The sequence below is a fragment of the Strongylocentrotus purpuratus genome, unplaced genomic scaffold (genome assembly GCF_000002235.5).
Source record: "Strongylocentrotus purpuratus isolate Spur 01 unplaced genomic scaffold, Spur_5.0 spur5_scaffold_5, whole genome shotgun sequence".
Classification (NCBI taxonomy): Eukaryota; Metazoa; Echinodermata; class Echinoidea; order Camarodonta; family Strongylocentrotidae; genus Strongylocentrotus; species Strongylocentrotus purpuratus.
Genome location: NW_022145611.1, coordinates 13,615,297 through 13,641,625, shown reverse-complemented (window position 1 = coordinate 13,641,625; position 26,329 = coordinate 13,615,297). Strand labels below are relative to the sequence as shown.

The 26,329-nt window shown below is 37.4% G+C and overlaps 2 protein-coding genes across 2 annotated transcripts in view; one reads left to right on the top strand and one right to left on the bottom strand.

The window, feature by feature from the left end:
• Window positions 1–1,851: 1,851 nt before the first annotated feature.
• On the bottom strand, window positions 1,852–25,036 carry LOC105440474 (AT-rich interactive domain-containing protein 4A). The gene is made up of 19 exons (XM_030998346.1): window positions 24,921–25,036; window positions 21,481–21,591; window positions 20,825–20,887; window positions 18,943–19,036; window positions 18,380–18,459; window positions 17,878–17,981; window positions 17,290–17,443; window positions 16,587–16,669; window positions 15,811–15,893; window positions 13,787–13,990; window positions 11,410–11,602; window positions 10,637–10,838; window positions 9,680–10,221; window positions 8,240–8,321; window positions 6,945–7,827; window positions 6,489–6,542; window positions 4,696–6,099; window positions 4,006–4,151; window positions 1,852–3,226 (listed from the first exon to the last, which is right to left on the bottom strand). The coding sequence occupies exons 1-19, from the start codon at window positions 24,921–24,923 to the stop codon at window positions 3,215–3,217; spliced, it is 4,497 nt and encodes a 1,498-aa protein (XP_030854206.1). The 5' UTR covers window positions 24,924–25,036; the 3' UTR covers window positions 1,852–3,214.
• Window positions 25,037–25,517: 481 nt separating this feature from the next.
• Window positions 25,518–26,329, top strand: part of LOC763563 — a 58,105-nt gene continuing 57,293 nt past the window's right edge. Inside the window, exon 1 of the mRNA XM_030999061.1 lies at window positions 25,518–25,605. The gene's annotated coding sequence lies outside the window, so the exon portion shown is untranslated. The remainder of the gene's footprint in view (window positions 25,606–26,329) is intronic.

Genomic DNA, 26,329 nt, shown 5'->3' with positions numbered 1-26,329 from the left:
GTTGAACTGTGCTTTAATCCACCAACTCATCCCTTTGAACTCTACTGAAATGTTTCGTTATCGGTATTTTAATATACCTTATCCCTCCAGAGTTTGCAGTATAACCAGTAAAGCGTACTGTCTACATGACAAAGAAATACCAAATATTGTGGGGAAAAATCATCTATCAAAAGAATACAGTCGCTTATTAATGAATGGATTTGGCCATTAGAGGCTGAAAGTACAAAGTAATGAAAATAAAAACAACTGAAGCTAACAGTGCTCCTCAACTAGCAACAATGCACAAGGGGGGGGGGGGGGGTAAATGGAATTGTGTTAATTCAATATAAAAATCAGAAGGTAAAATAAACAAAAATCAATCAGTACTATTTGTATCTTAACTCGATGCTTCAAAATTGGTATTGCATTGTTAGTTTGAGTCACAAGATAAAGTTTGCACCACAACTTATAAATCAATTCATTCAAAACCTTTAAAAAATCAAACCGTCTATTATCATCAACACTTTGCCCCCTTTCCTACTGCAGCTTGTCCATAACAAAACTTTGGTTTTAACCCCAGATATTCAAGATAGCTTGGTGTATTTGGTGGTTTGTTAGTCAATAATCCTTCATAAATTAAAGATTACATTGATAATAATACAAAAAGTAATCACATCATATTCAAATCCATTCTTCTTATTCACCTCCACGCTCAATAAACAATCATCACATTGATATCTTTGCATAACTTAAATCAGCATATCCGAGCATATTACATCCAAATGAACAACTCCCACTCGCTTTAGTATTTCGCTTCAAAAAACTTTACGCACTAGAAAACTGACCTGCAGCACATAATCACTGACAAAAATACAACAAACCGTCTTACCTATGGGTTCTACACAGCGAAAGGTACATCCAATTGAAGCATTTCATTTCATAAAAGCATCAATTTTTTTCTTCTTCTGTCACATCATTACATTTAGCCTGGAAGAATTGAACATCCTCTGCGGATCTATTTGCAGTATTTTAGTCATTTTTTGGCACAATAAGGAGGCACTTTGCTCTGATACATACTTACCAGTGCACATGCTTTTGTTTGTGTAGCAGAACTCCTATGCATGGTGCAGTATTGGTTGAACACACATCGATACAAACGAAACAGTATAAGTAGACAAATGGTGGATTATCTAAGCCACTTAGTACTCATGGAAGCACATTATGTCATACCTCATCAATTCACTTTGTGTTCAGGCAAACATAACATCTATTCATGTCTCAGGGATAATGACTACTTTTCTTTGTTGTTGGCCTCCAAAAATAGTCTCTTACAACAGTATAGGTTGCATTGGTGTGCGAGTAGATTTGCTAAGTGATTAATGACCATTACATGTCACCTTTTTGGTATTCGTTATGAACAAAACATATGATGTCAATTCACAAAACAAAAGCAGTACGAAATGGTAACAACAAAAAGGTCCATTTGGCTCCCATGGTTTGTCCTCTATCTCATGAAAACAGAATTACTTTCAGTACTTGGTTTAACACACATAATTACATCGTATATTGGCGAAGCACAGTATAGCATCAGTTTGCAGCCAGAAGGGTGTTAACTCTTATAGTTTAACACTGAACTAACACCCTTCTGTCTCCGAACAGATAAATTGGAAAGTGCTTCTTTTCATGCATATATACGTTTATTTTGGATTATTATTCATTCTTGCAATGAAAAAACATGGAATCCTTATTGACAGTTAAGTATAAATGTCATTTTCCTTCCAAATCTTGTTAAGATTTAGTCCACTGTTGTTGTTTGTTCTATTTTCTTTTTCAGGTCACACAAAATGAAGTATATTACGAGAAATAGCATAATGCAAATAGAATTCATGAATCTGAAATCTGCCATATCTTGAGTATAAGATTGGTCAAGGAGAAAAAGTTGCATTGTCCTAATTTCAATTCCCAAGAAATTTCAATGACTACATATCGCAGAACTCACACTATCACCACTTTGCATTGCAAATACTTTATAGACAGGTAGTCTTTCAATACATACAGTTGTTAAAGCAGGTTTGACTGTACAAACTGATATTACCATGCCTAGATGTCAATACAGCTAGCAGTACTCCCAAAGTACCAGTGAAATCCAATGTTTAAGTTGGCATAGACAGTACAAGGAACAATAAACACATGTAAGCTGGCTTGATTTGGGGCATAACAAGGCAAAAGCTGTCAGTTGGTCCTCTTGGAGGTTTTTTAAACATCAAAAGTTTGAAACAAACTCCACTTGAAAATATGCTATGCTATCATATGACCTGCAGATTTTAAAGGAATTGAAAAACCCATCAAGCAGTTTTTTTTTTTTGAGGGGGAGGGGGGACATGAAATTCCACAGAGAAAATGCATGAAACCTAATTGACGAGATTGAATGTCTCAAAAACTGTGAAAGAGCAAGATAGAAACTTTTCCACCAAAAAGTGTGCAGTAAATACATGTATTGATACAAAACGGCAGGATGCCTGAATGGACTCGTTCAGGATCATGTCTCGTAAAATGGACACAATTTAACAAACCCAACTTCTCCTACAGTACTTTACGCTCAAGCAAAATCTTTGCATTCCTGTTACAAATGATGAGGCAATAGTGGAATGTTTGAAATATTTTTTTTCCTTAACAGTATTACATCTGATGATGTGACCTATGTGTTTACATTGTGCCTAGCTCCCAATATCTGATGCCTATCTTGTATCACACGCTTAATCTACTAGTGTCGTTTGGGGGGGGGGGGGGGGGGGGGTCTTAACAACTAACATGCATCCACGGACAAATAATAAATTGCATGTTTATATAAAAATATGATTTGGTGAGGTGGTCTAAATAAAAGAAAATTTTGTCTTTCCTTCTTTCTCATGAAGTCTATAGCACAGGTGCAGCATGAACTGATTTTAGAGTTCCTGGGAACATTATAACACGAATACCATTTTTGTATATTTCAAGCGTAGTGTGTTTAGAAGAAGTACAATCACTGAATCTATATCCACTTTCCTGTTTGACATGATGGATTAATACTGAGGTTCCTTTTATTTGCTGACCCTGCATACTGTACCACCGTCACCTGTGACGGCCTGGTGGGTGGGGGACGTAACTAGGGGCGGGGCTTGTTGCTATGATCCACCACCGGAATCCATCCTCTCCTGACCCTGGGATAGGCAGTGACCTAGCGCAACACCAGCCATCACGTGAGCAGCTGGAAACCCCAAAAGAGAATGGAAGGAGATGAGAAAGTGGAAATGGTAGGTAAAAATGGGACTCAGAGCAGGTTAGGTATAGACACCAGGGCCCATCTTACAAAGAGTTGATATCAATCACAATTTCTTTGTAAGTGATATCAATCGCAGCTATGTACATAAGAGATAGGAGACTGCAAACTTGCGATTGATTGGAGGACTTACGATTGATTTGGATCAATCTTTACTCTTTGTAAGACAGGGCCCAGAGCTGTAGAAGAAGACAGTACCCATTTTACTTTGTCAATGACACACACTTCTTTCTCTTTTCAAAATCTCATTTATGGAGTTGCAGTATCGTTGGGAAATATGTGGATGTTTAGATGACCACCAAATATTTTGCTTTGGGGGTGTGAACCAATTATATAGCCAGGGGAAGATTCAAGACCATTAGCACTACATTTCAAAGCAATGGTTCCCAACCTTCTAGGCCCCACAAACACAACTGACAATCCTTGTGCCTTTAACTAAAATACATATTTTGGTCAATGTCATTACCTGCTGTATACATGTTTCTGTGCATGGATTTTAGTGGGGTTTGACCCAATGAGTGACCCCCTACAAATCCAAAGTGAACCCTAAAATGAACCAAAGCTTTAAGGTTCACTCTAAAGGATGTCATATTTGTGTGGAAAGAATCTATTTAGACAGAGTGCTGCTTTTCCTTCTTGACAAACCTTCCTTCATGTACTTGGGGGGGGGGGGGGGGTGTGATGACACCATTGTAAGATTAGATTACCTTCTCTCTCCTTCTTGCGGAATTTTTTCTCCTCCTGTCGATAGTTGCCACTTCTTGTTTGAGCTGTAGATAGACCGAGCGTAATTCTGTCAGTTGATGCTGGATTATGGCTATCCTTTCATCGGGTTCCTTTACGTTGCTCAGATCTGGAGGATAAAGGAATTATAACATAAGATAAGCAGGCAGGCAGGCAGGAACATGTTCACTGTTCTTGCATCTTGAATGATATACAATTTCTTTACTTTTTAAGAACACTTTTCAGGACCTTTGTATGTGCTCAATGCATGATTTTTGGGACATATCACCTCATTATGTCAGTTGATGCAATACCTTTAGAATAATTACTATTTATTATTCTATCTCTATTTATGAGACTGTTCAAGTACGTTTTCCTTGTAAAGATTATTTCCATCTCCTAAGCAAAAATTATGGACAATTGCATAGGGGCTCTTGTACCTTATATACAGATGTAAAATATCAATGTAAACATACTTTTGACAAACAGACATGATGTCATGATATGACGAGTACTGTGATGTCCAATTTTGATTCTCATACAGTTTCATGCATGTCAAACAGAAGTGCATGAATAAAATGTTAGTTTACACAAATTTTGGAAAGTGGTTTTAGTGACGATGCACACTCATATGTTTTGTGAAAATTAAGTGAATAAAAAGTGAACACACTCACCAACAAGGAAGTTCCATCTGCGCTGTTTTTCAGCCCCATCTTGCCCACTGCTGTCAGCCACTCTTGATGGAGGCAAAGAACCAGCATATTTCTTGAGCGTCACCTGACGCTTGGCTGAGCTCGAGGTCAATCTGCTCTCTGACCTGCTCTCATCGGTATCGCTGCTGTTGTTATTGCCTCGTTCCTTGGCAGACTGCTGCCTCTCAGAGATGGACGACTGTCGCCTCCTGCTGTGCTTCCTGCGTCTCTTGGTGGGTTCCGACTCTGACAAACCCCTCCGCCTCTTCTTAGGGGAAGCCTGCTGGGATGACTGTGTGCCTTTCTTTGGTGGTGCAGAGCTAGCAAGAGGAGTGTCATTCTCTCTGGTCTGCGATGTTTCTCTGTCATCAAGATTTGCTACTTCAATCAGGGCATCACTGTCGCTCTTGTTGCTGCTCTGTTCTTCCGTCTTTATCTGAAGTTCTTCTTCGCGTGCTGGAGATTGCATCTTAGGAGAACTCTCTGGTGTGGTAGGTGGAGTTGTCATGAAAGATTTGCTGGTTCCTGGAATGGACTTGTCATCGACGGAGCTGGTCCCAAAGTCACTGTCTGTGTTATCAGCAGGTGTTTTGGCCTCATGTACCTTGGACTTCTTCCCTCCCTTGTCGGATTTCCTCCTGTCGACCTTGGCTTGTTTCTTCTTTGGTTCTGATGCTTCCGAGGCTTCTGATTTCTCTGAGACTTCTGCAGCATCCGCTTCTGCTTTGCTCCTCTTTCTACTCTCAATGCTCTTCCTTCCTTTCCTCCTACCCTTCTTCTTCTCTGTTGATTTATCAGCATCTGATGCAGAACCCTTGGTCTCTTGCTTCAGATCCTCCAACTTCACCTTCAGTTCAGCTTCCATGGGTATCTGTCGTTCCAGAACAGGAGTATCGTCTATCTTCTCCTTAGAATCATCAAGATCGTTGTTGCCTTTGGAACCATCCTTCCCAGCAACCTTCTCTCCTTTCATGGATTCGTTTGCTGAATCCTTACCATCTCTCTCCTTGTCTATCGACTTCCTCAGCCTGATCTTGGATTCTTTCTTTGTCTTTAACCTTCCTTCCTTCTCTCCTGATACCTTATCCTCTTCTTCCACCTTGGGTGCTTCTGAATCTACTTCCTGCAGCCTGGCTTCTACAGTCTCTGGTGCCACTTCAGCCGTGAGTGTCGGGGGTCCTTCGTCTAAGTCATCATCAAAGTTTAGCTTCTCTTCGCTGATTTTGATCAGAGTTGCAGCATAGTCTTCAGTCTTTGTTGACGCACTGTCGTCATGGTCCTCGGGCTCCTGGACACTAGTGTCTTTCTGTTGGGAGTCTTCACTATCTTGAGTAGACTGCTGGCTTTCAGACAGGTCATCCAACTCATCATAGTCACTGTCTGAATCTGTGGTACAAGGGACAATTTACATCACAAATTAATGATCAATTATTGTAGATACACTGTCAATAACAAACACACTGAAAGAAAGGGTTTTTTTTTTGGGGGGGGGGGGGAGAATTTAATTTTTGCTTTAAAATAACATTAATTATATATCATTGTCGAATGGTAATAATCTCTAATGTATGTGATAAAGATACAAAGATACATAATTGTTCCTGCACAATGACTAGTTCTACCAATCAACATAAAAAATGCTGAAGTAGGTTTTAAATTAATGGAATAAACACACACCATACTCGTTACATCGGCAATTTGAATCACAATTTTTTCCTCAATGTGATATTCATAAACTTTGTCAAGGCATAACTGTGACTCAAAGTGACTGCACTCACCATCAACACCTCTTCTGTATTCCCCAGTTGACGACCTTTTGCCTCGAGACCGTACTGTGAATAAAATATACAGAAAAGCGTTTAGAAAAACATCTATTCTTACAGAATAAACATTGTAACTGATTAAAATATGTGATATCTAAAGTTCTGATGCTACTATAAAACCACACAATTTTATTACTTTAGTGGGCGGCCCAGGTTGTGAATGTTTAATTCTCCAAAATTAATGGATTAGGACACTTAACCTTGCAAATTGCTTGAAGCAGGAACAGCAACTGTCAATATCATTTTACACAAGATCATGCTGTCATATTATTTGTTTCTTAAAAATTATGCAGCAGTGCAAAAAAAAATTGAATTTCTTGACTCTGGAATTTCCTAATCCCTAGCTTTCATTTGTACCTACTAAGGCTTCTATATTTTGCTAGTAGAATCAATGCAGAACATTTATCTCACCATTGAGTCCCATTGCAAATGGTGATTCTGTGAGACTCTTCCTATCAGATCTCATGGACCTCTGTGAGAAGACTGACCCGGGAGATGGGGATTTCCCCCTTGCAGATGATGGAGTGGTCCTTGGAGGAGTCTGAGGCGCTGGAGATGTCTTGCTAAGAGATGGACGACCTCGCTTTCCGGTTGGTGTCTTCTTGCCTTCCTTTCCTGCCTTCTCCTTTCGTTCTCTTTCAGCTTCCTTGGCCTTGTCAGCTAGTTCTTTCTCCTGCTTCTCCTGTTCCAACTTCTCCTTTTCCTTCTTCTCTCGCTCCAGCTTTTCTCTTTTGTCCTTCTCCTGCTTCTCTTTCCTCTCCTTTTCTTGCTTTTCTTTCCTGTCTCGTTCCTGTCGCTCTTTCTCTAATCTCTCCTGCTGTTCCTTTTCTCGCTGTTCTCTCTCTAGTCTTTCTTTCTTTTCTCTTTCCTGCTTTTCCTTTCGCTCCTTTTCAAGTCTCTCCCTTTCCAACTTCTCCTTCCTCTCCCTTTCTAGCTTCTCTTGCCTTTCCTTTTCCTGCCTTTCTTTTTCTGCTCTTGCCTTTTCAAGTCTCTCTGCTTCTTCCTTTTCCTTCTGTTCTTGTTCCTGTCTCGCCCTCCTCTCTTTTTCTTCTTGTTCCCTCCTGTCTGCCTCTTCTTTCTCTTTTCTTTGCTGTTCTTCTTTATCTCTTCTCTCCACATCCTTTTTGGCCTTCTCCTTCTCAGGTTGTTTCCCTTTAGGAGTTGACTTTTTCTTTTTCTTTTCAGCAGAGCCTACAATGCGACTCATCTTGACAGCCTCGTCATACCTATTATTCCAGCCTGTGTAATGGACTGTGAAGACGTGATCCTTGCCCTTCAGTTCGATGTCTACAACCTGAAAGAAGAAATATATTGAAATACTGGTAAGAGAAAACCAACAGAAATGGTTACAGAGGTTTGGGAAACTCCAGTGAAAACATAAAATCCTGATGTTCATAAAAGACACTTGTATTGCAAGAAAGATTGCACATTGCCAGATGTGGTACAAAAGATATTTCAGACAACTCATATTGGGCTCCTTTTGTTTTGAACTTTCTAGTCCAGAACGAATACAACGTTGTAACATAGGATGTTATTCTCTAATCATGGTATAATTTCTCTCAAGTTAAGTTTTTAAACCAATCATTAAGGAATAGAAATTGAGCAAAATGTTGCCATGTTTACACTGAATAAAAACATGAAACATAGAAGTTAAACATAAAACACTAAGCAATTAAATTCCTTGCATACATCTTCCTGCAACTCACCTTAGCTTCGTATATTTTCTCTGTTCTTCCCCTTCCATAATGGACATGAACCTTCTCTCCAACCTCATAGCCAGCACCAGTGCTACAGGAAAATAAATGAAAATGCATTCAGGACAATACTGCCATTACGAGAGGAAAACGCATACATGGAAAAGGTATCGTCAAAGACTTGGAAAAGGTATTTTCAGTAGTGCTGTAGCCGAACCGCCGAACCGAACGGAAGTTCGCCGAACATGGCACTTCCGAACCGAACCGAACCGAACCGAACGCAAAGGCCTGGTTCGGATGTTCGGCAAAAAAAATGTAAACGTTTTTGCAAGCTAATAAACTTTTCATTTTGTACCTAATTTTCATGTTATGATTGCTCATATTATATTTACTTTTTTCCCATTTTCCGCCCTTGTGATTTATGCCTATCCAGTGGTGGGCGCAACTTCACTGGCGCCATTTAAATCCCAAATCCTGACCACGCTACGTCGCGATCGCAAGCCATAAACAAGAATACATGTGCGTGATCAAAACAAGTTTAGCTCAATTTGCTCAAACCCGTTGAACAAAACATTAATATTTTAATTGTAACCATATCGGACAAATTTTACAATATAAATAATGAAATAAATATTTATTATCGTATGGTATTTATTTATTCAGGAAAAATAGGGATTTTATATTTTTCCTATTGAAAATAAAAACTTATAAAAAACAGTTCTTGGCGAGCCTGAAAATTTCTATTCAAGATGGCACCTTGTATGACTCTAACATTAGACAACAACCGTCTCGGAAAATCTTTTAAAAATATCATTGATTGACAAATTGAAAACATGATTCTTTTAAAATTGAAAATAAAACACGATTCAAGACGGAAATACGAATGTAAGTAGTATTTTTCTTCACAAATAATTACGTTTAGAGCAGTTTTTTAATGTGAAATTTGTGCTGGTCGGAAGCAGTGTGCAGAAGTCCTCTGTGCCGGTCGGGCCCGGCAGGGCGGGCGGCCTGCCCAGTCCTGACCGCCGTGGCTATAACGCTGCTTGCTATTAAATTACCGAACCCCGAACCGAACCAAGTTCGGGTGAAAAATTGCCGAACTCTGCCGAACCGAACCGAACACGAACATAGCGTCTGACTTACAGCACTAATTTTCAGACTTGGAAAAGGTATTCTCACAGACTTAGAATAGGTATTGTCACAGACATGGAACATTTTCTAACTGCCTAACAAATAGGCAACCTTTTTAATTTTTTTTTAAACAAACTGGAAATGTGCACACTAAATCTCTATGATCATTCATTTGATAATAATGTAAATAATTGAGGGTTATTCTATAAAATTTTCAAATAGTACATCAAATCAAGCAACACTTTTATACTCGTGGGCGAGACTCTTTTCATTTTTGACCAGTTAAGACAAATATATATTTGAAATCTGTAAGAAACTTACATGTGTTGGACTTGAGGAGTGGGGCTACCGCTTTCTTCCTCCCTTTCACTGCTCTTGCCCCTCTTTTCCTTTCCTTTCGCTTCCAGCTCTTTTTCCTCTGTCTTTTCCTCCTTCTTTCTATCCCCTTTCTCTTCCTTTGTCTTTTCTTCTTTTCCTTTTGTGTCTTTCACCTTCCCCTTTCCTTCATTTGCTTTCTCGCCTATCTTCTCATCGCTCTCCTTTGAAGCTGTGTCCTTTGATCTATCCTTGGCTTTGTCCTCCTTGGAGGATTTGACCTTGTCAGATTTGTCCTTGACTTTGTCCTTGACATTGTCCTCCTTGGTGGGTTTGTCCTTCACCTTGTCCTTGGCATCCTTGTGCAGTCTTTCCTTGACCTTGTCGTCTTTCAAAGACTTCTTCCCTGATCTCTTCTCGTCCCGGTCACTGGTGTCTTTCTCTTCCTTATCTGTTTCCTTGGACCTTGTCTTGGCTTCCCTTGTCTCTCGTTTACTTTCTTCCTGTTCCTGTGATTTGCCTGCATCCTCTCCTTTCTTTCTTGTGACCTGGGTGTAATAACAGCAAAATTTCATGATCAATTATCTCCTGCAAAATCTAACAATGATACAGTTATACCTTTATATGAAAGGAGCTCCATGTTGAGTATCCAAGAGACTTTTAATGAAAAAGGCAAAAGAAACAAACCTGATTTTTGAAAAAAATAAGCTAGAAGCAGTGCATGTAAGTGATACTTCGTACTAGACCATTATGATACCATTAAAAGGCAAGGATACATTTAAGACCCTTTTCATTTGATTAATTAAATAGAAACGTCAAAGGATAACCTCCATTTGTGTCTATCAGAACTTTGTCCAATTTGGCATTAATGACAACTTTGACAGCAGAAGCATACACTTGATAACCACGAATGTCTCATGGAATGTGTGCGAAATTCTGATCTACAAGACTTCAATCACATACCCTTTTCTTGGATGGTGATTCTTCTTCTTCCTCCCTATCACTTGGCTCGTCTTTGACCCCTTGCTTGGCCACTGACCGTTGCCTGCTGATGACTGGAGGTGGGGATATCCAGCCCCTGTCAAAAGACCGCCGCCTGGTACGGGTGAAGACGCGAGGTCCCGGTCCCATTTTCCGATTGAACTCCTCAAATGCAAAGAGGTACCTGAGAAAAAAAGAGAGGAAGAATTGGATATTGATAATCATCATCTAATTTTATCAGATTCATGTTCATTTCAACTGAGGATGCCAAGAAGATATGTCATAAAAAGCAGCTGTACACAAATGCATGAATATACATTTTTCAAGAGAAATTTTCCATTCTGCATTTGTTTCTTGGTGATGTTGATGTTCATACCAATTTTGATTATTTTGTCTCACCGTCCCACAAGACTGACTAGTAAGATCAACAAAATAATGCTTATAGTTGTTATGTAATTGTTATGTAATATCTTCAGGTCTTTAATTTCTAAACTTATTTGCATGGTAATAGGATGCTAGACTTGTGTGGTCAAACCTGCTTTAGCCACTATCCTTTACACAAGGTACCACATGTCTAGTAAGGACTTCATTTTTGTTTTCCTTTTAAAGATTTTTCATCCTTAAAACACGTTTAAGGGGAAACTTGGATATGAAGGCCACCTGCCTTGTAAGAACTTCCTCGTTTTCCCATGGACAATTTTATATACACGATGACTTTGAATCACAATATCTCCAAAATTTGATCATGTACTGACTTGTTGTAGGAGGTGTGAATGTTGTACGGCTGTTGGGTAGCGGGGACTGGAATGCCCATCTTGGTCATGATATGTCTCCACATCTGCCTGTCGGTCACCTTACGACAGCCTTCCTGCTCCTGGACCAGCTTGTAGAGCTTGTACAGGTTGAGATCCCGGTATCCTAGCACCGGTGGCTTGTTGATGGGGGTACCTGAAAGAAGAGACACAGTTGCCATGAATTGCAGTTTGATGACTGATGGTGAAGATAAAAGTCAAGTTGGTTCTTAAACCAGTTCTTTTAATAAAGCCTGTCTGCACTAGTTTGGCCAAGAGGGATGAGACCTCCATGCAAGTTCACTGACAGGTGGTTATCTCATCAAATCAGATCTCATTTAACATAAGAAACTAGATGGAATTCGACTGCGCGCAGTCGAAAATGATGCCTCCGTCATAGAGCAATTTTACAAACCGAAACGGAAGAAATTTTTCAAATTCAAGTTCAATTGTAATCCATTAACATGTTCTCAGAATATCGTGATTACAAGCAATTTCTCATAAACATATATGACCCTTTGATCTTTGACCTCATGACCCTAAAATCTACTCAGTTCATTGGCTCTGCAAGATTTCCTGAGTTAAATAGTAATCCATCTGTCAGTTCTAATGAGAATGCGTCCACAAGCTATTTTTGCATACATAATGAGCCCATGACCTTTGATCTTATGAACCATTCATTGGCTCTGCAAGATACATAAATGATCTAAGTTTGGCAGGAATCCATCAATCTGTTCTAATGATAATATGATCACAAGCTATTTTTGCATACATAATGAGCCGCATGACCTTGACCTTTACCTCATGACCCCAAAATCTAATCAGTTCATCAGCTCTGCAAGTAACATACATGACCAAAGTTTGGCAGGAATCCATCAATCGGTTGTTCAGATAACGCGATCACGAGCTGTTTTTGCATACATAATGTGCGCTGTGACCTTTGACCTCGTGACCCCAAAATCTAATCAGTTCATTGGCTTTGCAAGATACATACATGACCAAAGTTTGGCAGGAATCCATCAATCGGTTCTTCAGATAACGCGATCACAAGCTGTTTTTGCATACATAATGAGCCCTGTGACCTTTGACCTTTGACCTCGTGACCCCAAAATCAAATCAGTTCATCAGCTCTGCAAGATACATACATGACCAAAGTTTGGCAGGAATCCATCAATCGGTTGTTCAGATAACGCGATCACAAGCTGTTTTTGCATACATAATGAGCCCTGTGACCTTTGACCTTTGACCTACGTGCTCCAAAATGTAATCAGATTGTTTTCCTATAGTGATACACACTATCACTAAGTTTGAAGTTTAAATCTCCAGTGGTTCTTGAGATATCATGATAACAATCTCAATATATGGAATTTCATAAGTTGACCTCTGTGACCCTTGACCTTTGACATACGTGCTCCAAAATCTAATCAGATCGTCTTCCTATGGTGATACATACTATCCTTAAGTTTTAAGTTTAAATCTCAAATGGTTCTTGAGATATCGCGCTAACAAACTCAATACAAGGAATTTCATAAGTTGACCTCTGTGACCTGTGACCTTTGACCTACGTACTCCAAAATCTAATCAGATCGTCTTCCTATGGTGATAAATACTATTCCCGAGTCTTAAGTTTAAATCTTAAATGGTTCTTGAGATATTGTGATAACGGTCAAACGGGACGGACGGACGGACGTACGGACGGACGGACGGACGTACGGACGTACGGACGTACGGACGGACAACCCGAAAACATGATGCCTCCGGCACCACCTTCGGTGGCGGAGGCATAAAAAGGGGCCATGGGGAACCAACGGTCACCACTTAGGCATTGTTTGCTATATAGTGGGCGCAAGTAGCTATAAGTAGTGCAGTGTAGCTTTAGCCTGTTTTCTTCTTAATTGCAGCTCCTCTTCACACTCTGATTTGGTTTATGGTCAGGTTTAGTTCATTTCTGCATATACTTCTCCTTCATCCCCCTCTTGACATGCTATTCTTTCCCTTTATCTTCGCTTTCTCCTAATCAAGTATGCTGCTGAGGCAGTAGCTTCACTACCTGGTCACAAAAATGGACTGCATCTATGAGGATTCATGCATCCAAAATGAGTTCTCGCAAATTCATTCAATCTTGATAGCCTGAACATCTTGTTTTTGAACGCATTACTCCATTCACCGAACCTTACTGCATTTGACTATATTAAATATTTCGCTCTTGGTACCAGAAAGTTTTCCTAAAATATATGTTATAAACCAATAGGCAGTGTTAGCTCATATCCTTTAACAGAGTCAATGCCCCCCCCCCCCATCCCCATCCCCCACCCCAAGCTCTCAACAAATGATACCTTACCTCTTTCTTCCATGAACTTGTGCAGTGAGGCAAGCCAGGCATCTTTCTCCATGTCATACTCATCATCAGATGAGTCTTCGCTGGTTTCATCCTCTGATTGCACCTGTACTTGCTTACCGCTCTTGTTCTTCTTCTTTAGCAACTCCATATCCCAATTGGGGGGTAGCTGGCCGGTGTCGATGAAGGTCACTGCCTTCTCGTTGGCTGTACAACCAAAGGGATATTGGGGATGGATAGAATCAATCAATCATAAAATATCCACATGCATTCACTAAATGATGACTTTTCTATTTTCCATACAATTAATTCTTTATATTAATTTTCTTTCATTGTTATTAAACAAGGGAATTATGCAATACCTCAAAGAAAATGTAAGAGTTATATCAATATGATGTGTAGTAATACAAAGTACAATGTAATTTATACATCAGCTGAAGTGAAACATCGTTTTATCAAATCATTTGAAATGCATCTGATCAAAAGAAAAACGTACAATACAGTCTAGATCAAATATGCTGTAAACTTAGTTGATATCCTATATAACTGTATCTATGTTCAGTAATATTCTAACAACTTTTAAAACAACAGTTACTATTGACAAATACTACATCTTGCAAATAAGAGAAAATCACATTATCATACAAAAAAACTAGATGGAATTCGACTGCGCGCAGTCGAAAATGATGCCTCCGTTATAGAGCAATTTTACAAACCAAAACAGAAAAAAAAAATTGAATTCACGTTCAATGGTAATCCATTGACAGGTTCTCAGAATATTGTGATTACAAGCAATTTCTCATATACATATATGACCCTTTGATCTTTGACCTCATGACCATAAAATCTACTCAGTTCATTGGCTCTGCAAGATGTTCTGAGTTAAATAGTAATCCATCTGTCAGTTCTAATGAGAATGCGTTCACAAGCTATTTTTGCATACATAATGGGCCCATGACCTTTGACCTTTGACCTTATGAACCAAGAATCTACTCAGTTCATTGGCTCTGCAAGTAACAAACATGACCTAATTTTGGCATGAATCCATCAATCGGTTCTTGAGATAACGCGATCACAAGCTGTTTTTGCATTCATAATGTGCGCTGTGGCCTTTGACCTTTGACCTACGTGCTCCAAAATCTAATCAGATTGTCTTCCTATGGTGATACACACTATCATTAAGTTTGAAGTTTAAATCTCCAGTGGTTCTAGAGATATCATGATAACAATCTCAATGTATGGAATTTCATAAGTTGACCTCTGTGACCCTTGACCTTTGACCTACGTGCTCCAAAATCTAATCAGATTGTTTTCCTATAGTGATACACACTATCACTAAGTTTGAAGTTTAAATCTCCAGTGGTTCTTGAGATATCATGATAACAATCTCAATGTATGGAATTTCATAAGTTGACCTCTGTGACCCTTGACCTTTGACATACGTGCTCCAAAATCTAATCAGATTGTTTTCCTATAGTGATACACACTATCACTAAGTTTGAAGTTTAAATCTCCAGTGGTTCTTGAGATATCATGATAACAATCTCAATGTATGGAATTTCATAAGTTGACCTCTGTGACCCTTGACCTTTGACATACGTGCTCCAAAATCTAATCAGATCGTCTTCCTATGGTGATACATACTATCCTTAAGTTTGAAGTTTAAATCTCAAATGGTTCTTGAGATATCGCGCTAACAAACTCAATACAAGGAATTTCATAAGTTGACCTCTGTGACCTGTGACCTTTGACCTACGTACTCCAAAATCTAATCAGATCGTCTTCCTATGGTGATAAATACTATTCCCGAGTCTTAAGTTTAAATCTTAAATGGTTCTTGAGATATTGTGATAACGGTCAAACGGGACGGACGTACGGACGGACGTACGGACGGACGGACGGACGGACGTACGGACGGACAACCCGAAAACATGATGCCTCCGGCACCACCTTCGGTGGCGGAGGCATAAAAATCTATCATACAGACATGTAATAGTTTACTTTTTGTTTGTTGTCTTTGCACTTACCTGCTTTGAGAGAAGCTACATCTCCTTTGTACGTATGATCCTTGGACAGAAATGGTTTCCTACTTGATCTGGAAACAGTGTAGCTGAAATAATAATAATAATAATAATATGTCTTGTTTACCCAGGGTAGCCTCAAACAAAGATATTTGATTTTAAATGATTGAATAAAGTGAACTGAACTGAACAGAATAAATAAAAGATTTTACTTTTTACAACTCTACTTGCCATCGCAAAATAAATCAAAATCGATGTGTCACTTTCCTTGAGCTCCTATTAAAATTGTTATATATATAAAAATGTGTCTTTTTAATGCATCTGCACTGTCTTCAACCACAGTATATCTTGTCATTGTTGTCTCTAAAGACCATCTGATTTATTAGAATAGTGAACAGATAGTCAAATATTCTTCCAGTTTGAGATTTTTCAACGAGGATGGAATCATCACTAAAGGTTACAAGTTATTCTTTAGAATCATACTACAAAGTTAAAACATATAATTGTTTACTTAAGATTTGTGCAAAGCTTGAATTGGAGATAAAGATCCATTTCCAAGCATTTTACTTTTATTTCTCTCTGAGCAATTCAAATCAAAATCTTGAACATACATGTAGTTTTATATACTAGGAGATCGAAACTAGATGACCAGTAATGAATGAATTCATGAATATCAAATACTGACTACTTGCTAAGAAACAGCAGAATTTCCTTGGTTAAAAAGTGCATTTCAATACAATGCATACAAACTGAAAGTGTTCAACTACCGGTATGTCACTTACAATTTGTTATCCTTGAATGATCGTGCCACTATATAGTCTTTCCGATTGGTCTGGACATCTTTTGTACAGCTTGGATCAACAACCTTTTCAAAAGGCAAACAATAAAGAGATCAGAAATCATTACCGGTACATTATATCAGTTTTAATAGAGTGATTTGTGCATTATTTCTTATTAATATCTCTTCACAAATAAAAAGATTGTAACAAGCAACATGGAGAATACATATAGAACATCTTTTAAAATTGCACCTATCACAGAACATGCTGAAGAAGGTACAAATGATATAAGACTTAAAAAACATACTCGTTAAATTCTTGCATGATTTTCCGACAATATCAATTACAAAATGAAAGATTCACAAACTATTAAAGATAAAAGAACAAGTGATCAATCAATATGAGGATTTAACCTTGTATATAAACAAGATATTTTATCATCAACTTGAAAATAACTGACATTTCTATGACCATCAGATATTGTGATCGACTTCTCCAGTGTTCAATACAAGAATGAGCATCAGGATTGAATATCACATGTTTTGCTCCTCAGAAGAGTGGAATGATATAACCTTCAAATTCAATCTCTACTGAATATCTTTGTCTTGTTTATATTAAGAAGGACACTTCAAGACCAATGCTTCTAAAATACAATGCACTTCCATGCCTGCTATAGACCCATTGAATCAAGTAGGTGTTCACTCACCAGTGCAGGAAAGAAGGAATTCTTCCTCTTCTCGTTCATCTCCACGATGACTATCTTGCCCACGGCATCCTCGGGCTCCTCCTTACGATGTCTCTTGTTAGAATCACTGTCGCTGTCCTCCTCCTCCTCTTCCTCTTCTTCACTTTCACTCTTCCTGTAGTACAAAAACAGTAATTTCATCATTTCACTTGTCCTTTTGTACAAGATTACTGGACTTTCCAAGTAAAAAATTGTGTGATTTCTGTCATCTTTTCAAATTGCAATGAACTAAGAAGTCAAGCCCAAACAAAGTATTTAAGAAAAGTGTATAAGAGAGAAAGAAAGCAAACAGATATAGAGGGGGTTGAGCATGATCAGACCAAGAATATGGAAGCTATGATTGTCGTAATGATATCAAACTTTCAGAATGCCATGAAAACAGCTTTTGCACTTAAAATTCTTCAGTATGGGAAGTAAAGTCAATGTTCTTTAATTGATTTACAATTAAATGTGGCCCAAGTTGAAGGACATTTGTATACTTCATTTAAAAAAAATATATATGAATAAATAAAAATAAATTAAAAAATGTTCATAATATAGAAGACTTACTGTGAGCGATTACTCATTCTTCTTTTTCTCCTCATCTTACTACTGTCTTTCATGACAGGAGTACCAAAGTTCTCTGGATCTGTCAATGGCAGGTGATCTAAGGTCTGCACATAAAAAGAAAAGAAAGATTATCAAAACATGTTAGATTGATCAATCAATCAAGCTTATCAGGTGTAACTCAAGTGAAACAGACATTGCTGAGGATCCTTCAACGACAAGTGATCTACGGTTTGCAAGTATGGAAAGAAAATACCAAACTGTATAAGGTTGGGTAATTAATTTCATTGGACGTAACTCAAATTAATGTTACATGCTTCTTGTTTTCATCTAGCAGTACAAATTGTACTCACACAAGACTACATAAATATGTTGATCATTATAAAAATTTATCATATTGCATGGTTAAATAAAACAACTCCTCATTGATATCAAAAAGGCAGAAAAAATTGCATGTGATTATTCATTTCTTGGAAAGTTAAGACAAGTAAATAAAAGCACTTACCTCACTCTCATGAAAGTGTCTCTCTCCTTGCAAGCATAGCAAGGTTCTTCGCAGAGTCTTTTCATCACCATCATCAAATACTATAAGAGAGAGCATAAAAGGAAAAAAGAGAGGTTTAAAAAGCTGGATAAAAGTGCCGCTCCCTCACAACAGAATATGCCCCAAAAGACTCCAGGTAACATCAAGTTAACACACCAACAATATTACATTGCATGAACGCACAATGTTAAACATTACGATGCCATGCATGTTCTTTAAAATATACATGTACATGTACGTTGCTGACCAGCACATCTATTTATGTACCTCACCAAACAAATATGTGAGTATGATATGTATTTTGCACTTTTTTTTTAAATATAAGAACCTTCAGGGCAGATTTGCCGAGCCATCCAAGTAGGATACTCAATCCCCCGTAAATGTAGCTGGTATAAAGCAAAGTTCTTTTCAGTAACATTTAATGAATCTTGTACCTGTTGTCGCATTCAGTTTTATTTGTTTCTTCATGAGTCAAGGTGTGGTGAAACAAATCATTCAGTTTACAAAAAGGTGATCTCACTTACCAACTGTATAGAGACTTGCATCATTCAGCTTCATAATTGTTCCATCTTCATATGGACTACTTTCAGTTATTTTAGCCTCTACCTTGGCACCAATCTTAATAGAATACAAAAATGATATTTCATACAGGAGATGTGTAAAAACATGTGTTCAATGAATTATTGTATTGAGGGTACAGGACTACTTTACAGGTATCAAATATTGTCTTTGGAGAACAATGAATATCTCAAAAAGTTCTATCATATAACAAATTTAAAGGGGGACTTTCCCTTTAAATTGATGTCATTTGCAGAGTGACATGGAACAATACATACATGTCAGGTAAGAACCACAGGCTGATCTTCAGGTAAACATGTTCCAGCATGTCCCTTTTGTATACATAAAAGCCTTTTCCTTTGACCCCGCAAAAAATATTTTGTCGTGTCTGTATCCTTTCCTTTATACCAGTAGCTGTAAAAGTACACATTGTATCTATGGTAAATGACAGGAACAGATGTTGGTTAGACAAGTCTGCATGTCTGTGACATTAAAGGTCATTCTGCTTGTCCTTCAGTTAACCTTGGCAGTTAAGTGACCCACGATCAAATTGCATTGTTGACTATGCAATGGGAATGTAATTCAATTTATTCAATATCTTGCATATGTACAGGTACTATGTTTAATCGTCTGGAACACAATCTCTTACCTGGCAAGGCATTTACATATGTACTTGTGTACTCAACTGTCAACAATACTGAAAAATCGTTACGACCATATTTCTATGCATCAAAAATTAACAATACAAACTTGACTGAAGAAGGGGTGTAATTCTCTTTATAAAATCAACCCATTGGTTATAATGAAATGGCTTGCACACTTATCGCAGTAGCCAAGATTCTTACACTTTTAATTAAACTGCTACACAAATTTGATATGATTTTTCTTATGACAAATAAGAGGAAATATTACATGTATTGTTGTTACACCAATACACACTACTGTATAGAACACTCACAGTACAAGTAAATGTGATTTGATAAATTTCATAGAATACTGTTGCCATATTAGCAGAGCAGTAGATATCACTCTTGTGTTTGCCGTGGGTTTGTTCTTTGATGTAAAGATGATTATGGCGGATATCAATCGGCAATGCAACATTTATTCTTTCACAATGAGATGGACATGATTAATGTCAAATCATATTTGAAGAGCCATCCTTTTTCTCTGATGTTCTTCCACACTTGCATAATAACAATGATAATGCTCACAAATTATTTTACACCTCTCCAAGAACTCAACCTTCTCCTAACTATTAAACACTACGCACAAGCTTCATTGGACAAATCTTGAAGAGAATGAACTCATAATCATTCCCAGTGTGCTGATGCATATTTCTAGAAACAGCAATAAAAAGTTTGTTCACATAATTCCATCACATCAATTATAGAAAGTATGGGAATCCAATCCACGTAATCAATAAAAACTATGCCCAAGTTAAGTAATTCAAATCTATACACATGGGAAAATAAGTTGCATGAAATCGTTCTAGGTGGACTGATGGATATTTCTAGAAACAGCATAAAGGGAAATGGATTCAGTTCATAAGTTTATGAGTTGTAGGAGGCATGCTCACTGCAACATATCAGTCTATTCAAAATAGACATTTTACTTATCTGCATATACAACTATTTGTGGACATCATTAGAAGACAATGTTTAGTGCAAATATAACAGCTCCAGTGAAAGTATTACCTCTCTTTAAAAAAAAAAAAAAATCTGTCAACACAACATATATGGTAAAATCCATAACACTGATTGGTCAAAGTTACAGTAATTCGTGAAAGTAAGGAAATGTAGAAGAAGAAATGTAGAAGAAAAAAAAATCTTGACCTCTTGTCAAACTTACCTTCAAATTCCCTATGATAAATTCATCGCTGACTATGCAGCTTGTCCCCCTTTTGAAGTTGATCTGAATGTAATGATAAATACAAAAGTATTATGAATTTCCCTTCATTGCTCAGCCAATCTATACAAGATAGTTGAAGATACACACTTACAGTATTGATTAACATCTGCAAAATACAAGAATGTAAATGAACTAATTGTGATTACAGTTGTTGCTTTCATCTCATGTTCAAGCTCAAGTTACATGCAACAGGGATGAAAGTCCCTAATTATCATAACATATTAATCGCTGGATAGAGATCAAAAAGAATACTTCTTTCTTGATCAAAACACATTTCAGGCTCCTGATCAAACTATGAATATGTGTCATCTAAGCAATAAAATGTTCAAAGTTATTCATTAAAATTAATAAACAAGTTTTCTATGATTCAATTTGCATGACAATTTGTCTATTGGGAGTCGGAAGGGCCGTCACTCCTATACTTATATAGATTTACAAATCTAGCCACTTTTACTTATCACCAGAAGCTGTTGGATATCCTACTGCATAATTCCTTGTCTCAAGCAGTCAGGGAAGTGTTAGCACCCTTCTTGCTACAAACAGATGACTTCACCTATTGGCATGAAGCATGAATGTGTGATAAGATATAACCTTACCTTGCATTTCACCAACTTCTTGACCACTTTGACCTTGGCTTCACAGAAAGCTCCTCTGTATTTGGCACTGACGTCAGTACCCACTGTCAGGAATGGAGGCCCCTCTCCAGCCTGGAGATGAAAAGAAACAAAATTGAATTTATCAAATAAAATGGCACTATCATTTATTCAACATGTGCAATAAATGAATTTTTTAGATTGTATGTAGAAAATGTTCAGAGACACAATGTTGGATGTTGATGCGCTCAAAGTATTAAGAATTAAAACAGAAATGACTTGCAAATTGATAATTGTTTTATCATCTGTCCATGCTGCGTTAATCATAAACATACAGACCACTGTACATGTGCAACATCACAGATCAATGGTAAATTGAAAGAAAAATGTTTAAATGTACTCTGGATCAAAGTTTGATTTAATACCTTGGAATATTAAAAGCTACATAGCCTACAAGTAAAAATATCTAAGGGAGTACATGTCAACTGGAGAGAATGTTTCAACAACACTGGAGACATTGAATTTACCAAACAAAATGTCATCCTCATTGACAAGTACGACTATACTCTACAAAGAGGACTGTACGCAATGGAAGAAGAATCTGATCTAGTATCAGACCTGCCAACCTCTGGAGTTCAAAAACTGTATTCTTTAGTCCCAAAAGTTGTATTTTACTGACAAAAGTTGTATTCGTGAAAATAAACACGGATTGTTACGCGGATCAATGCCTCTTACAGTTTCTACCTACAGGAAGATTTTTTTATTGATCATTGGTTGAATATGCATGATTTCGTCATGACTGGTGTGTTCGATGAACCAATGAACATCCCCAAATTGCCAATGTGAGATGCTTGTAGGATACTTTACAGGACAGAATGGACATTTTGCCATTGAAAATGGCGGATGCACACACAAAATATTAATTTAAAAAAATAAATTTAAAAATTTTTTAAAAAAAAATGTTTTTTTTTTGTTTTTTTTTGAAAATCGTATTTTATTAAGGAAAATCGTACTGTCGTATTTGCTTCTAAAAATCGTACTAAATACGACTAAATCGTACTGGTTGGCAGGTCTGTAGTATCAGACTTGAACAAAAAAATGATCATATTTTATTTAGCTTCTTCAATGCTTGTATACTAGGTTCAAATTATCACCTTTTAAAATTAATTCTGTTAAGAAATACATGAACTTTAAATAATTGACATTCAACTTTTAATTAAGGTAAAAGCAACGAGTTAACAATGGTGTCACACAAAAGTTTCACACAACTGCACAAGCCGACTCTGACTGAAATAACTTCCATCTGTCCATATGCATTCATTCCCTGATATTAAAATAATTTCAATCTTTATTTGTTAACCACATGAGCCATGAATGTCTCCCACACCTTTGATGGGAAGTACCCTTTTCCCGATGATATCTAGATCTGAACCTACAACTGGAGTAAAACAAAACTAGATTAATTTTTGTTAGGGCTTTGTGTAGTTTATCAAATCTAAAATCTAAAGCAAGCTCCTCCTTCCTCTTCTTCTTCTTCTTCTTTCCTTGGAGTCAGAGATCCACCATGCAAAGCCCAGTGAGGATAATGAGGTTTATCATACACACACCACAAGTATGGCCATTGACCAGAGTGCCCATGTCTGTGCAGTGCCCTTGTGTGCGATTCTGTGAAAACAAATCATGCAACGAACACAAGAATTTTGTCTCTATCAAGCAACAAAAGTAAACAATTAAAAGTATGGAGAAAAGTTTATTGAATGACTACACAGACATGGGAACATGTGTGATTTTTGAACAGTCAAAATAACACAGCCTTTTTTTTCTTGTGAAAATGTCTTGTTCTTGCTTGAATTTTGATGAGATTCTTGTCAGATGAAGTACTGTAGACCTTTGCGTCTACAGCCTTACAGGAATATAAAAGAAAATACTTGTTAATTTGAAGTCAAATGCTACATGTAGGTTCACTGACATTTAAGGTCTAGGGTTCCCAATCATGATTACATTTTTCAAAATCATTCAATTATTTATAGAATAAGTTTTGTTCCTCTTTTCAATAAAAAAAGTGTAATGATGCACGGAGTGGCGAGTACAGTCAAGTCGATGGTCGTATACCATATATTCCTACTTGACCTCTGCACTCAGAGAGCAATAACTCATTGATGTCTCGACTTGGTGTCAGCTTGGGTTTGTCCATATTAGATAGCCCACCAATGGGTGGGTTGGTTTTTTGCACATATGATACATATTTTCACACACGGTGAGCTTGTTAGCTCACCCGGTGTGATGGGGATGTGCGCATCTTCGGGTATACTTGCTGTAGTCATCCATGCTGTGGTCGATGCATCGTTGGGTAGTTGTTCTCTGAAAGTATTTTGTAAATAGTTTTGTTGTTGTATTCATGAATAAGTTATCTTTGTCACATCATATGAGGGGGCCTTAACTTAACAAGCTGTGCTTCAACCAAGGTCTCCTCATCTTCCTTTATTCTACATTGTACTGTTATGATTATACTCTATTATATTTTGTCACATGTGTTTTCTGGAAGACAAATAAACTTGATACTTGATACTTGTATAACTTTTTTCTGGCAAGTTAAAGACTTCTCCTTCTTCTACTTCAAGATAATCTGCCTCCTTCAATACTGAAGATTCTTACAGATGCCTTATATACTCGGCCTGATTGGGGTGTGCAGGTGGACCGATACACCAGTTTCCCATAGTACTCTACGAATTGAGCAGTGGGTTCTTCACGTGCAAGGGTGGTGACTCTCCATTTAACTTCCTATGTATCAGAATGTTTTCCACTTAACATAGCCTGGGGAGGGGTACGTTAACACACAACGCAGGCTTCAGCCATCCGCCTGGGTGGGATTCAAACCCAAGATCTTTGGTCTGACAGGCAGATGCTTTACCGACGGAGCCTTACTCCTTACTTTAGTCTCAGAAAAAGATGCCGAGATACACAACCGTTTCAATTTCAAGGCAACACTATTAAAGAGCATTTAGTCAATCATTTTAGACAACATATTTTAGCACTGCACTGATCCTAATTCATGACACAAATGACCAATGAATCATGATCAATCACCATAAATAATCATTACACTCGCAGTCGCACTGCAGTTCGAAAATTAATCATAAAATTAACACACCATTTTATCACTTAACCACAGATATCTGTCTCGAAGATTAAAATCATAATGTTATCCTGTGTAAAGAAATCATGTAAATTGTATAATGATCACATAAATCAGAATTGATAAGACAATTACTGATGTTTTATTGACACCTTTACCTGTCATCCATTTGTTGCACATCATTAAAATCTTATGCGTTACGACTGTATGTGGATTGCAGCACGACTCGCCTATTGCCAGAAGGCAGAACACACGCAAAACAATTCGTGAAATATGTGATATATTTCTTCGAAGTTAAATACTTTACCATGATTCTTTTTCTCCAGACGACAGACAGATGATTTCCTCGGTGTTTATCTTGACTGGTACAAATTCTTGTGGTAAGTCTTTCATGAAACCATGAAAAATCGCCAAATTACATGTTTTACATTGGGTTTGCCAGCTGAGATCAACAGTAGAATCCGCATCTGAAAATCTAGCGGTAATCGTTGAATTACGTTACATGCATAGCGCTGTATACGTTTACATTACACACGTCGTACGTACAGTACATACACAATGCATGTAGACTTGAACAACATCTCTTTTCACAGGGGGTCCTCGTATATCATTGGCTGGACGTCACGTGGTACAAGACTAGTCGATTTAGAAAGGGTTGAGCTTAAAAAGTAATTCAAAAAATATCACAAAAATATCAACAACAATTTTCTGTAATATATGAAAAGCTTAATTCATTATTATTATTAAATAATTCTTGATAATTCAGAGGCTTTCATTTTGCGTAAATCATAATCAATTGAAATAAATGATTTTGTTATATACATTTTTTTTTTTAGCATTTTGGTTTATATAGCATGAATCTCCCCTGTCTATTAAGTCTTAAATTCAGTTCATAGTTCATTGTAGCCCATATCTGTCACAAACATGTGTGCGAACTTCGACGACTTGCCCTTGTTTGTACGGATGTTTCACCAAAGAAAGATTATTTACAGGTATAGTTTACATGAGAGAATATGCATTGTGTAATTTTCAAGTATTAGAGAAGGTAGGTTTTGCATATGTTCCTCCTCTGTCTCTTTTTTGGTGTGAAATTAAATGTATACTGTGCTAAGAGCAGACGAGCCGATATGCAAATTTGTGAACCTAGATTATTAATCCAAGACCCAGTCTTGCGTCTAGGTTGTGTCAGACTCAGTCTCAGACGAAGAATATGTGTATTATTATCATTTTATCAATTAGAGGGATCTTTGTCTATCATGATCATGTATTCATAGCTTATACTTGTTTAAGATTATTATGATATGTGTCTAGATCACTTTTTTGGGGATGAGTTGTAGATTTAAGAGACGGTTTGAATGTCAATGAATTATAAATGTCTGAATTTAGAATAGTTGGTCCATGTTGATGCACTACTCCAATCATCTGACAGCCCACCCAACTTTGGCTCAGTGCATGTTATGTAACAATACTAGTAGGTCTACTGTGACCTATATAATCATAGACTAAGTACAGAATTAAGGTGGTATTATTGTAGAAAATGTTAAGGTAGAAGAAGAAAACAAATGTTACATGATAGTGCAATCTGTTTATGGGGAAAACAAGTATTTTGGGTGTGTATTGTTTCCATTAATGCAGACACTTTTAAGTCTCTGTTCTTGTTTTGGCCTTAATTTGGGGTGTTTTTTCTTTTCTTTTTTCTAGAGTTAAAAAAATATA